We start from the raw sequence: 14,681 nt of genomic DNA on the forward strand, positions 1-14,681 counted from the left end.
TACAAATATGAAGCAAATATATTTGGGCTAAAGGTCAGAAAACATATTTTAGTATCTTTGTAGAAACATAAGAAAACAAAACTTATTAATGACAGGGGAAAGTGTTCACTTTAGAACACAAATTTTTTCTTTATTGTAAGTTTAGCTTTCACATCACATTGTTAACATAGGCCAGCTATTATGCATTGGAATACACTTAGAGCATTCAATATGTACTGTGTTAGTATCTCCATAAATGATTCTGAAATAACATTTGCTCTTTCAATAGTTTTATTTTGGCAATAAGAAAATGTATGGGTGCTAGTAGAATTCCCCTTCACAGTAAATGAAAAAACCCTGAAAGAATATGTTTGTTGCAATTTGCATTTAGTTTTGGAAAACGTCTGTTTAACAACTGAACACAGCTATATTTTAACTTTTAAGCTACCCCACTGAGAAAGTATCAAGGTATTGCAGCCATTTACTCTTAGGGACATTATGCTGGGCTTTGAAATTCAAAAAATAAGATAGTTCTTGAATTATTTTATGATCAATGTACAGTCTCTACACAAGGAAAATTAAAGCTGTCTGACTACTTATACAAACATCACTGCCTATTAAAGATGGAAGAAATTGCATAAAAGCATGAAAAGCACTGGGTAATTTTGCAGTTTCATCTCTAAACACACTTGTGAAGATGTCTGTCTTTCAATTCTTCCTCTTTCTTCTGAAGCATGGCCTTTTAGTTCTTGCCCTTTTAAATACCTTTGCCTACCATAGCTTTGCTTCTTAATGTACTGGTTGATCTTACTGGGCTGAGAAAGTATTTACAAGGAGTGCCTGTTTTTTTCTGTATTCACAGAGAATGCGAACAAGTTAGAAGAAAGTGCAAGAGAACACCACATACCTTGCCCAGAACATTTCAATGGTTTCTGCATGCATGGGAAGTGTGAGCATTCTATCAATATGCAGGAGCCATCTTGCAGGTAATGTTTTCACTCTTTAATTTTTAAAATGTATAAAGTAAACACAGAGAACTAAATTCTGGATGTTTGCAAAGAATTGCATGGCATTCTGCCTGACTGGGTGATCAGCAGCAAAACTTTTCACTGACTCTCCTACACACACACACACACACACACACACACACACACACACACAGACACCCACTAGAAAACCATGGAATGTGTGTGCCTTACATACCTGAGTACTATGTAACATATCATTATGTATACTCTTCTGGTAGAATTTCAAATTGTACTTTGGGCATTACAAGCTTCTTAAAGACTCAGATTCCTCTGTTTTATTCATTGCTCTTTCCCATGGTCATAGAATAGCTCTTGGCACATAACAGGAGGTCAATAAATATTTCTGAAATGAATGGATGAGGACTTAGGGTACATAAGATAACGTCGTTGCTTTGGGGGGGTCATCTTTTCCAAAGTCCTTCAGGTGTCCAATCAATTTTATCAATCTTGGTTTTGCTAGACACATACTAATTTCTGTGGATCTGCTACCCACAAACCTTGTATAGTGCGGTTATTAGCTATACCTCCACAGATTCTAACTCAGTTGAGACACAAAGAAATTGCTTGTCTGGACTTAGTTAATAAATATAAATATGTGCTGAATATTCATGAATAGAACATATTTATTGAGATGGTAAAAATATGGTAAACCCAAGGTGGAAAAACAAATGTATTTTTATTAAAGGAATCTACAAGTGGCATATGATGAAATAGGTTGTGTGTTGTTATACAGCGAAAGGAGTTTCTGTCTCTTCTCCTCCTCCTCCTCCTCCTCACTCTTTCTTCTCTCTCTCTCTCTCTCCCCTTGAGAACTGTCTTCCTTTTATATTTTCCTTAACTGAACACACTAGCACCTTCCAGTGAAGCCAGGTAGAGTCAACATAGCTGAGAGGCTGGTCCTGCTGCCTTGTCATCCTTAGCAGGGTCTCCATTATTAAACCCTTCAAGGCAAAGAGGAAAGACCCCAGAATGGAGAAATCCCAAGTGAAGTACTAAAATAATCGCACAAAGCCAATGACAAGTTGACCCTTGTTGGTATTGTTATGTGAACAGTTTCTTCATTTCATTGTCAAATGCTAATTTTAACACGCAGATGGTCTCCTGATGCTTTCTGATGAGGGTTGAGTGAGTGAGAAGCAGTGTTCATTCTCAGATGAATAGCACATGGGTTTATTTTGCAGAACTCTGTTGCTTACACCATAATTGTTTTTTTTTTTCTACTGAGATTTAGCTCTCTAACATAAGTAGGCAACTTTATGATCAACAAATTAAAGAAATCACTTACTGTATCCTTGGTCTAAACATTTTTCAACATTTATTCTCACAGTAGCAAGGGAATGCTTTATCCAAAAGTAAATAAATAAATAGCCCCGATTTACTCCCATATCCTCAGAAACAAACCTTTTCTCAAGCAATCATGTCGACTTAGGTTGATTAAAGGACAAGTTAAATAAAACGTGAAACTCATCTGAAAAAAAATATGGAAAGAATAGTATTTCTGGACATCCACTGCTTCTCTATATCATCATCACAAACTACGTACCAACCCTCCTGTCCTCAAAATCTTATTATAAGTATAGAAGAAAACCTCATACCTTTGAAACCAAAAACACAAAGAAATCTCGTTGAAAGGACATAGTCGAAAGCCATATCTACAAAGTAGCATCTCTTTAAAGAGAGAAATAAACAGCCCCAATTTCACAATGAAGATAAATGTGTACGGGCCGACTATAAAAATGAGTCCAGCAGCTACAGGTAACTGGACATTGTCCTTTCTTCCAGGTGTGATGCTGGTTATACTGGACAACACTGTGAAAAAAAGGACTACAGTGTACTGTACGTTGTTCCCGGCCCTGTACGATTTCAGTATGTCTTAATCGCAGCTGTGATTGGGACCATTCAGATTGCTGTCATCTGTGTGGTGGTTCTCTGCATCACAAGGTCAGTAATGTGCTCAATGGCCACTCAGCTAAGGGAATCTGGTGTTCCTCCTTGCCTTACTTAGGTTACTCTACGTAGGAGTCCCTTTGTGTACTCGGCGGCCATCCATTCTCAGGAGTCCAGTTTCCTCATCATAACAGCATGTGAATAGCATTGATTTTCATGCTGGAGAGCTACAAAGTATTTTCCTTATTTTTGCCTTTTGATGAGGATTATTTATTTTTGAGGCAAAGATCTGGTTTTCTCTACTATGTGATGCCAATCTTTGTTTAAATATGGTTTTCTCTTTTAGCTATGGAAAGTCAGTTTTCGTTCAAACTACTAACAAACTATTGAGATGACAGTGTTGTCTTATTTACCCAGATCAGTATGCCAAAAGAGGTGAGAAGAGATTGTATACAAGGCCTAGAATAGTGTTAAAGGATAGCGTTCATTTATGGTACTTATTTCCAATTGTAACGCTGATATAATCATTTTTAACATATTTGATGTAAACAACAGGTACATTTTTATGTTAATTTAAAATAGTTTTTAATCACAAAATTCAAAGAAAATAGCTACAATAAAAAAGAGTATGCTGCAGTGCATGAAAACCTTTGATATATGGAAACATGCAGCAAATATGACAACAAGCGTTTATACCAAACCTCCAGAACAATCAAATGGTAATTGTATCTGGAGAGCTAAGATTGAAAGGGATCCAGAGACCTCATCCAGTTTCAATAGGAGAGAAAATCATGGTTAATTAGTGATGTCTGACACTGTGCTTGGAGTAAAGGGGTAAGGCCAGGTATTACTTGCTTAACTTCATCAGTGTGTAAATTCATGGCAACCAAATCCATATTATTTATGCCCTAACTGGAAATACTATTGAAGATACTTCTTTCTGACCTGATTTCATGCTCCTTGAGAAAAAAAGTTCCAAGAAAGTTTTTTAAGTTTTTTGCCAAATTCACAAGACATTTAAACTTTCGTTCATTTGTGAAGCTCTACAGTAAATCAGAATGTTTCCCCCAAAATTATTTTCCAAAGACAGGAAAATAAAAGAAAGTATCATATCTTTAGAGAATAAAGGCCATAATACATCTCCATAGCTGTGCTGCACTATCTTCTTTGAGGACAAGTGTGGCATTTGCTCTTGAAAAAGACAAAATATGGTTCATAAATCCTTGCCGGGCCTAAAAGCTTAAGGGAAGATCATCGACTGGAGCTTTGTGCTGCTCAAAGCCAAGCTGAGCTCATCAACTAGACTCTCACGTTTAGATGCCAAGTGAGTCAATGGATTATACTAAAATAGATTCTGGGGAACATAAAGATAACTCAAGAAACCAAAAATACTGAGTATAAAGCAAAGATAGAAAAGAATCTAAAACACAAGAAGTGGTGCCATATTACTCTAAGGGTCTTGAGTCTTCCGATATGTACACCACGTCAGCACATGAAAAACCAGATTCCCATTTAATAGATCTAATCTCATTACAGTTGGATTTGCTACTTCATGTACTGACAAAAATGCAAAACTTTCAATACTTTAGCAGAAGTTCTCAAGTTTGTTATTAATCACAGTTCTGTTCCCATAGATTGTAAGAATAGCTGGAATACGTAGGGTTCTTATTTCACCAAGCATTATGTATATGTTATATGTGTGTATATATCATACATGTGTGTGCACACGCATATACATTTAATAACATATGAAGACGGAACAATGATCCCCGTTTTCAAAACAGGAATCCTGAGGTATGAGAAGTTAGCAAATTGTTAAGTGTACGCAGCTGAGCAATAAGAGCAGCTGTGGAGTCCGGGCTGCCTAGTGTCAGAGCCTGTGCACTTAAACCCTGCTCATACTGCCCCTCGGCTGGTCATAATGTCGTGTATTCCGATGCTCAAGACAACCTAAAATGAGCTCCAAATTAGAAGGAAGACATTTTTTAAGGCATATGGCCATTTTCATTTTCCATGTTAAAACAAAACAAAACCTAGTCTCTATTTACTTTTGAGGAAGAGTACATGAGCTAAATTAGCATTTTTGTAATGCATTTTATAAAGCTGTCTTAGGATGTCCAAGTCTTCCAAAGTCTTTCCAGGAGTCACACTAGTCAAAAAGGCACACTCTTCCCAGTGTGGATTCTTTCTACTCACTTGAGAATGTTCTACTTAAAAACCAGATTTTCCACCTAGGTCATCTGCCCCTCCCCTAACCCTCCCCTTTTCTGGCCACCTTGACCACAATTGTCTGTCAAGACCTATTCCAACATACCCTCTTGTTAAAAGAGGGACAAATTGCACCAAGCAGAGGTCCTTTCATTCTCTTCAATTTTCTGTTAATTTCTCCATCCCCTGGTCTCTCTTCTTTTCTCTCTCTTCCCCTCCTCCCAATTTCTTTTTTTCTAATTGCTTCCCCTTGTTTTTATTATTTTAGTCAAACATCCACCCTCCTTCTAAATACAGCATGTGTCATAAAAATATAGACATCTAGAGACATGCTCTGGAATGAAGAGTTGCCCCGTTGAGAAGATGGATTTTCAATCTTTTTGTCTCCAGCTCCCACTTGCTGGGAATGTGACTTTCAGCTCCATGTTCATTTTGATTGATCTACCACACCTCTGTAAAAAAATATATATATATATTATATATATTTATTCATATATGAACATATACATGAATGTATAATTTCTGAAAGCCATCTTATTGTAATAAGATTTTATATGAACTTTATATTGTTCTTATTTGCATCATCAAAGCATTTGTTTATTATAAGAGAAAAGACACCAGACCAGAGCTTTTCAGATAACTTGACTGAATTTAGCTTTTATAGAAGCAAAATAGTTGGTACCAATTTATGTCTCCAGCTTATGGTACTAATATATAAAAATAATATCAGGCTGAACCAAAACAATATCCCTTTTCATTACATATCAGATATTAAGAGTTGGCTCATTCTATGGTTGGATAGGATTTAAACTTGTAGCAGTGAAATGTCAATATAACATTCATCTTGAGGACATTTAAAATATAAAATTGTTGAAGACATTTAAAGTGAGATTAGATGAGCTCACAACTTGCTTGACTGCCTTGTGCTGAGTCATTTTTGTGCCTTCCCGAGTAAGCGGTTGAGGACCAGGTAAATGTATTCCTCTTCACCTTCTGCCTCTGCTCTTCAGTGCTCCCCAACAGATGCTTAAAGACAACGGCAAGGAGAAGCAAAAAAAAAGTCTTCCAAAATAATCCCAGCTACTACTACTAATAAGTTCTTTTGTCTGAAATATTTTAACAATTGGCTTAATCGACAACTTCACTCTGTAATTGTAGGACCAAACTTCAGGTAACAGCACTGGACTAAGATTTGTAAACTTTCCAACCTTCTAGGAAATGCCCCAGAAGCAACAGAATTCACAGACAGAAGCAAAATACAGGGCACTACAGTTCAGACAACACAACAAGAGCATCCACGAGGTTAATCTAAAGGGAGCATGTTGCACAGTGGCCGGACTTCTGAGAGCTGGGACTACACAATACAGTATTATAGACAAAAGAATAAGACAAGAGATCTACACATGTTGCCTTGCATTTGTGGTAATCTACACCAATGAAAACATGTACTACAGCTATATTTGATTATGTATGGATATATTTGAAATAGTATACATTGTCTTGATGTTTTTTCTGTAATGTAAATAAACTATTTATATCACACAATATAGTTTTTTCTTTCCCATGTATTTGTTATATATAATAAATACTCAGTGATGAGAAAAAATTGGCATTCTTAAATTTGCGGTATCTCATAACTGTAAATATAACCGAGCTGGCACAATCTGTACAGGTACCAATAGTTCATCTTTCCCCACATCTTGAGACAGAGCATTAGTTTATACAGGACTCGGTGGCTAGGTTTTGAGTGATTCCAAGATCAAGGGAAATGATGGTTATTGGAAAAGAGAAAAAATAATTTACTTTATATCGAGTGAGGATAAAATATTTCAGATCTTTGAATCATCTCTATTTCATCAACTTTCTTCCCTGGTCTTCCATTTTCATCCCCAGAGCTGAAAAATCTCTGGCATATAAATTAAATCAAAGAAGAAGGGGAGGGAAAGTGTTCTATAACTCATAAAAGAGAGGGAAAGAAGATATTGGTTTTTATTTGGAAAGCATCTGAGAATCTCGCTGTTAAGTGCACTTACCTGAAGGGTCAGGAACAAGTTACATATCAGGAATATGCAGAGCACAAAATCTGTTCCATTTAGGTGAGTGGAATTAAGAACTTGCAGAAAAATTTATTAACATCATTAAAAGTGAAACACCAGAATCATAGATTCTCAGAAGCACCTTGCTACATTTATCGCATAGAGTTCTTTAAAAAGAAGTTGGAATCGCCACCAAATTCCTTATGAATAGCTTTATGGCAAATGCTGACCCATAATTTGAAGTGGGACTACAGTGATGATGATAGTTCATAAAAAAACAGAGAAATACATTGTAAGCATATTTAAATGCTGAGATAAGAAAGCAAATTAATCCCATAGCACCTAAAAGAATTTAGTGGGAAGTTGATAGGAATTCTTGAGCATATAAATAGGTATGATCACTTTGGAAAGAAATAAAATATGAAAATTCTCAAAGAATATGAGGTAAATAACAAATCAAATAATTGCCTTATTCTCGCTTAGTTCTCCCCAGCTTGTAGTGGCTAGTAAAGTGAATCTAGAGCTTTCTTTGCCTCCTTTCAATGACCTCCACATGGACTAAAAGGAATGACACTCCTGTGTTCAAAAAAAAAAAAAAAGACAAATATCAAATCAACACATTCTGGATATAAAATATTCGGTGAAAATAGGTTTCCTGAAGTGATATTGATGATATTTATAAAAACATTCAAAAATGGTGACAATCAAAATAAGATTTAGGATGCTGAAACACTTGGTTTTCTAGGTTAGTCGGCACTCTGAAAAGTGTGAATCTATGGGCATAACCATCACGCAAGTGGTTCCATAAATCGGTCTTATGCTACTTGTACAAAACACACTCCATTTGAACGTGTGCATGGAGCTTTAGTTTGATTAACAAGTGCAGAGATACACTAGCAGTGATCTCCTTTGTCAGACCGTAGTCAACGGCAAACCCTTCCACCTAAAGGAAGAGCAACAATGCAACACTATAGAGCTTAGTAGAATTAAAAGAAACCGCAATTCCACCGACCTTTGCCTGTTAAGAGTATGAAATGACTTGCTTTGCTAAATATTGGCATGCTATTTTGCAGGATTTTTTATCAAAGAATCATAAACCTAAGTGTTGGAAAAGTCCATGGTTTAATAATACAGTGCATTCCTATTTACCTCCATGCTCACCTACCCCATAAAAGAAGTCCTTTTAAAAGATACATAGGGAGTCATAAGTGAGCATATACTATGTGCCAAGCACCATTCAAAGTCTTGGGGAAATACAAGTAAAACGGGATCTTTACTCTAAAGAAACTCACAATCTAGTCCTGACAGATAATCATCCAACCTCTACTTACATATTTCTCATAATTTGGAATTTCATTCTTGGTTACTTCTAATCTTGAGACATTATTCCTTGTCTCAGATTGAGTTGAAATTTACTTCTCTGTGATTTCTACCCACCGCTCTTATTTTTCCTTTCTGGAGCAAAGGAATAATGACTTATATATTTAAAAATATTAGAACACGGGACGCCTGGGTAGCTCAGTCGGTTAAGTGGCTGCCTTCGGCCCAGGTCATGATCCCAGGGTGCTGGGATTGAGTCCCACATCAGGCTCCTTGCTCAGCAGGGAGCCTGCTTCTCCCCCTCTCTCCCTCTGCTTGTGCTCTCTGTGTCAAATAAAAAAAAAATCTTAAAAATATTAGAACACATATGATTTTTCCACTCACCTGGCAGCCCTTTTGCAAGTACTTTCTTCTCGGGATGAAACACCCTTAATGTTCTCACCCTGATCTTCATGTGATACAGTTTCCACTCTCCCCTAGCATGTGGATCAGCCTTCGTTGGACAAATTCTACTTTGTCTACACATTTCTTTAAGTGTAGAGCTCAGAATTGCACAGTTGTGGTCTCACCAGGAGAGAATATAGTTGCACTTGTAAAAAATCAAATTTAACTGAAAGCCACGATCTCTAAATTCAAGTTCCTACTCCGATCACAAATTTGTTGTGGAACCATGAGTAAGTCATTTCACATCACCGGTCCACCAGTCTTATTTTCCTTATCATTTCTATCTCCATAGTTCCAAGATTCTATATATTCAGAAACCAGACACTACCCTTTCATTGTTGCTACCCAAGACCACATTAACTATTTTTGCTGCTTGTTCTCAACTTAAACTTAAAACTTTTTAAATAAACTGCTATTAAGCCATGTCATTCACCCATTCATTCATTATACATTTATTTTACATTGTACATGTACCGAGGGCCGCCAATTAGCAGCACCATACTAAGCTATGAGAATACAAAGAGAGCTAAGATAAAATCCTTGCCTGAAAGGAGCTCACTTTCAGCTTGTCCTGGTTCCTTGCATCAAAAATCTCACAGCCCTGGTGGGAGACAGAGAGGTAAATGAACCATTACAAAGAAGGTCACGAAGGCAATGTGAATGGTCAGTTCAGAATGCTTGGCGACCCTGCAGGAGGAATCTCAAGGCCAGGTAGATGTGCCTCTTCACAGTGAGATACCCAGGATGACTTCCTCATTCTCTACACAAATTCTGACTTCTTGCTTCTGAGATTTCATCTGCTTCTCATTGCTCCCTTTATGCCCTTCTTTTCTCCACAATAGCTAGAGCAAATACCAGCGTATCGGTGCAGCCTCCATGATCCCCTTGGCAGTCTTCCCAACTCTGTTACAGCACTCTCCATGTTGTTCCTTAATTGTCTACACAAGTCTGTCTTTTCCTCAGCCTGGGAGCAACAAGAAAGCAGAAAATTAGCACCTTGCCAATTGTTTCCATTTGTTCAACTATCATGTATTGGGTGCCTACACCATGCCAGACATTATTCTAGGTGCTGTTACAGAGCGCTGAAGTAGATAACAGATGTCTGTTCTCAAGCTTACACTCTAGCAAAGGAGAGAGAGGAGAGGATTAACTGAACAGTAGAGAAAAACAACAACAAAGCTATAAAGTTATAAGTTCTATTCAAAGAATTAAAGATAGAACGAGGTGATTCGGGGTGGCTGGGTGGGGAGTGGGGATTGGATCCCTCCAAGGAGAATGTAGTACTTAAAACTTGGTCTCTGAAGCAAGACAGAAATGGGTCCCAGTCTAAGTTCCACTTCACTAACTACTCAACCTCAGGCAAGTTGCCTAATTTCGGTAGGCATCATATTCAAAATGGAGACAAAGACGTCTTCCCATACTCAATATCGCTACTGTGAGAAGTAAACAAGGTGGTTCATGTCACACTTCAAACAATGACATGACATGCACAGAGTAAATTTTCAATATCTGGAATTTTTTTTCAGGGATATAATAAATACTTGTACAAGGAATTAAGAAGAAGAAACCGTATTTCACCAGTTGAGTGAAACATAAAGGGAATCATGTGGCTAGAGTTAGAAGGCATCAAGCTATCAAACTTACTCAAAGGATTGTCTCTTATGGAGACAAGAAAGCTGGTTCTGGAAAAATGAGGCAATATAGAGTTAAGAAACAATACAGCTCCTCTAATTTTTTTTTCAAATGGGTTCACTGGTATCATGTCTGAACAAGAAAAGGGATCATTCTTTCATTTTAAAAGAGGTCTAGCCTGATAAAACACATACTGTTAAACCTCTTGTGTGTGTTTCCAGGCACAGGATGAGTAAGTCAATATTGCAGTGACTTCGCAGGGCTGAATTCTTTACTTTCATGAATCCTTGAGGAGAAGTCAGTGCAGACTATCAAAATATGACAGAGATTATCTCAGAGTCATATTAGACTCTCTGCTAATGTTTATCTTCAGATGCTACCTCCCTTCTCCAACGTCATGCAGCACCTGCACCAAATGTTACTGTTCCTCAATTAGAGGAGACATCTCATATAATTAATCATCTGGCTATTGATAACAAAAACCTTTTCATTTAATTAATTGCTATCTTTATATGAGCATTCACATGATATGAAGGATGAAGGATTATATAAAGTAAGGGTGTTGGTTTATAACTAACGCATAAATATACAAATGAATATGGCCCTCTGCAGTCAGCATCCTGAAGGTATGGGTGATGTGCAGCCCAGCTGGTCATATTCAGGCCTCCTTCCAGCCTCGCTCTGGATAAAAATCTACTTTATAATTCCACCTACTCAGAATGTGACCTTCATTGATATCTATCTCCAGTAATACTAAATGAGTTATTTTAACTCAGGTTTTTCATTTACTTCTAACTTTTTAATTATTTTTCATGATTTCTCTTGCATCAGATAAGAAGTGAAGGAAATGATGCCTTCCTTTATTTTCCAAACCAAATTCAGTTCAGCACAAGAAGCTAACTCAGAGTTAATGAGAAGTCCAAAATCGGGTGTTAACGTGGGAGACGGGACAAGAACAAGAACTGGTCCTCTGTTCCTAGGACTTCCATCGCCATCCGGAGCCTGCCACTCTTCCTGATCTACAAGAGCCTTGGCCACAGTGATCTCCGGGGGGCAGCTGGTCTCCAGACCCACACAGTGAAGCCATTATGCGGGGCGTTTTGAGAGGGCTCTATGCCTCTGCTCTCTGTGAGGGTCACCACTTGCTGGGCTTTCTCCCCTTCTCCGTATCCTAACCACCTTTTTCCTTCACTTCACGAAGACCGCATCCTCTGTTACCGCCCTTCCCTGCCGCAATCTGGCTTAATTCTCCTCCATGGAGCAAAGGGTTGAAAACACAGGCCTTTTTAGGAGTCCAGCTATGAAAACAAAGCACAAAATACTGTCTCAAGTTGTCACCACAGTACGCCAAATTACGAATACATGTATTACATAAATCACATTTAACTAAAATTAGAAAACACAGATAAGCCAGAAACGTAAAATAATCCACCGAGAGATAAACATCAGGGTGTTTGCGCATCCTTTCTGATAATTTCTGTGAATATGTGTTAAGGTTTTTATAAGACAATAAAATAGCTTTTAATAAACGGAATCCTTACTAAAGGATAAGCTACAAAGTTTCACAGTCATGTACGCATAACTTATCAAACTATACACATATACAGTGTGGTTCTTGTGGAAGGTTTAACCCCTCCCCGTCATGAATCAGTGAGGCCCTCAGAGTTCAGCAGAGGATCTAAAAGTATCCCTCCTTTGCATCTCTCTCTTTGTCTCCCCAGACCACTAATTTCCACCCCCTCCCCTGTGACTTGCCTGGGGCCCTTCTACTCTCAGCGCTCCTAGTGCCCTGGCAAGAGACTCTCAGCCTGGCACCCGGCCGCTGTCCAGAGTGGGCCCACGAAGGTTGGCAGCCAGATCAACAGTGTCTCCTTAATTGTCCCTCTGTCTAATTGGCATGTGCCTAGATCCAGGGATGCCTAAACAGCCCTACCCTCTGCTCACCTTGTTTCTCTTTGCAGCCTGAGAGTCCCTGGCCAGGTGACCATCATGTGCCCACAGCATCCCTGTGTGCCCGCTGTCATTCCCCAACAATTCACACTTCAGTCATACTCGGCTCATGATGGTACAAACCTCTGAGTTGGGTCCTTCCCCAAACTGGGACTCTCCTTCCCTGCCTTGATCGCTATGAGTAAGAAGCCATTCATTGGCATTAATTGAGGCATTCAATTTCCTTCAGAACCAGGAGTTAATTTAAATAGTGTAATGTTAAATGACAATAGCAATGACTAAGCTAAGAAATGTGCTTATTTTTACTTTTATTTACTCAAAAATGTATTGTGTGACTCTTCAGAATACTTGAACCAACTTTCCCAAATTTGGACAAAATATATAACAGTCTGACTAACTAAAAATACTGTAGGACTGTTGTATTACTTCCATAATGCACAAATAGCAGCCCGTAGTCACCTGACCTGAAGTTAGCTACTGTAAAAGGACAGAGAACTTTGCTCGATGAACTGGCCCAGTAAAGACAGTCTATTCTTCTAACAAGTTCTGTTACATATTGCTTCAAGGAGTCTCTTTACAAAACAGAGTTGAAAACACTGTGGTCACTGTGGTCCTTACCACTTACCTGACAAAATAACTCAGCTAGCCGTGATTTCCCACCTGTTCACATACATAAGCTCTGGACCAATGGCATGTCAAGCAAGACACCCTCAGAATGCACACTGACAATATGAGGGGTGGGGGGAGAAGAGAGCGAGCGAGAAAGAGCTAAGAGAGGAGCCAAGGGCCCCAGAAGGTGAGCGGAACAGAGACAGCAAATAATTGGATTGGGAGGAGAGGGGTGGTTACGGGAAGAGGAATTTAAAGATGGTTCGTTCAAATAGTCTTTGAAGAAGAAGCATGTGTACAGCACCAAGCAGGGTTGCACGGGTACGGAAAGGCAGCAAGAAAACAGGAAGCAGAAAGGTGATGACCCAGAAGGCCTCTAGCCCTGAAGCCTTGGAGGGTTGATGTGCCGCATGTCCGGGGTTGTTGGTAGGTGAGGAGCTGGCTTGCAAGCTGGGCAGAATGAGGCCAAGGCAAGGCTCTCATGATTTTTCAGGCCTCTGGGTGAGGAAGAGAATGTGTTTAAAATAAAGAGTTTTGTCATGTGCATATTTTCTTCCTCACAATTCTTGACCTCAAGATATGCAGATTAGAGTCTTTAAAATCTGCCGAACAACATTGTCCCAAAGCACTCGATCTGCTCTCCAGATAGACAATAAAGGAACAGTTCATCCTCTCCACCCAGGGGCTAGACCTCCCTCTCCGGCTCTGGACGCGCCCTGGCAATCACAAATGCAGGCCGCTGGATAGCATCTGATCTGGCTACACTTGGAAAACAAAATCCTGGAGTCTCCAAGCGGCCCTGAGCAACATTCTAAGAGCCATGCTAAAAAAGGAAGCGGACTAGCCCCTGCTTCCAGAAGACAAATCCATCTGTGGTCTGCCTGGGGAAATATGGGTCAGAATTGCCAAGCAGAGCAAACCATTGGAAAGTATCGTTTAGGTTTGAAAAGATGAGTAGCACGAGAAAAACGACTGCTCCGTAAGCGGAGGTTAAGAAAGAAATGGGAATGGGGGCCCCGGGTTCCACCCCTCGGCCCCTCCAAGGGCACATAGCTCAGTTCTTGGAAGGACAGCAGGAGCAGTGTGACTTTGGATGACACTCACGCACCTGAGTCTTGGAAACAGCCGGTGACGTTACCAACATCCCCCCAGAGGGCTGAGACTTCCCTGCACCAGCATCCACATAATAACATTCTATTTCCCTTTTAAATAAGATGTACATGAATGTTCACTGGCACCCAATTACAGTAATGCATGATTTACATACAATTAACTCTCCTGCTTAATTACAGTCATGCAGAGATTAAGGGAGAAAGCGCTTGTACTTTGGAAACATTATCGGCTTCAACACTTAGCCTCCGTAGGAAATCTTTCTGGCCCAATCACGAATGAAAACAAGTTTGGCAATCTCTGGGCTTTACCCTATGTTCTCTTCCCTTCTCTCAGGACTATGCGTCACCCGAGTCATGGGAGTCTGTATCCAATTAGAGCAAAAGGATCCAAAGGCCTCCTCTGAAATGAGAATGTATAAACTGGAGTGCTTTGTAGCGAGGATCTCGGGTTCAGGAGTCTTGCATACAGTGTGGAG

The 14,681-nt window shown here is 39.2% G+C and overlaps 1 protein-coding gene across 3 annotated transcripts in view; it reads left to right on the forward strand.

Moving 5' to 3' along the window:
• The window catches only part of TMEFF2 (transmembrane protein with EGF like and two follistatin like domains 2), a 224,846-nt gene extending 218,087 nt beyond the window's left edge, over positions 1–6,759 (forward strand). The window contains exons 8-10 of one of the 3 annotated variants that reach the window (XM_025887381.2): positions 842–965; positions 2,790–2,948; positions 6,318–6,759. In XM_025887381.2, coding sequence (XP_025743166.1) covers positions 842–965; positions 2,790–2,948; positions 6,318–6,414 — 380 coding nt within the window. In that variant the 3' untranslated portion in view covers positions 6,415–6,759. Of the gene's footprint in view, positions 1–841; positions 966–2,789; positions 2,949–5,370; positions 5,527–6,260 lie in introns of those variants that run through there. The other 2 variants (XM_073904550.1, XM_073904549.1) reach the window with 2 other exon arrangements.
• The last annotated feature ends 7,922 nt before the right edge of the window (positions 6,760–14,681 follow it).

The sequence above is a fragment of the Callorhinus ursinus genome, unplaced genomic scaffold, assembly GCF_003265705.2.
Source record: "Callorhinus ursinus isolate GAN/ISIS: 27379988/994484 unplaced genomic scaffold, GSC_fseal_2.0 scaffold2, whole genome shotgun sequence".
NCBI classification, from domain to species: Eukaryota; Metazoa; Chordata; class Mammalia; order Carnivora; family Otariidae; genus Callorhinus; species Callorhinus ursinus.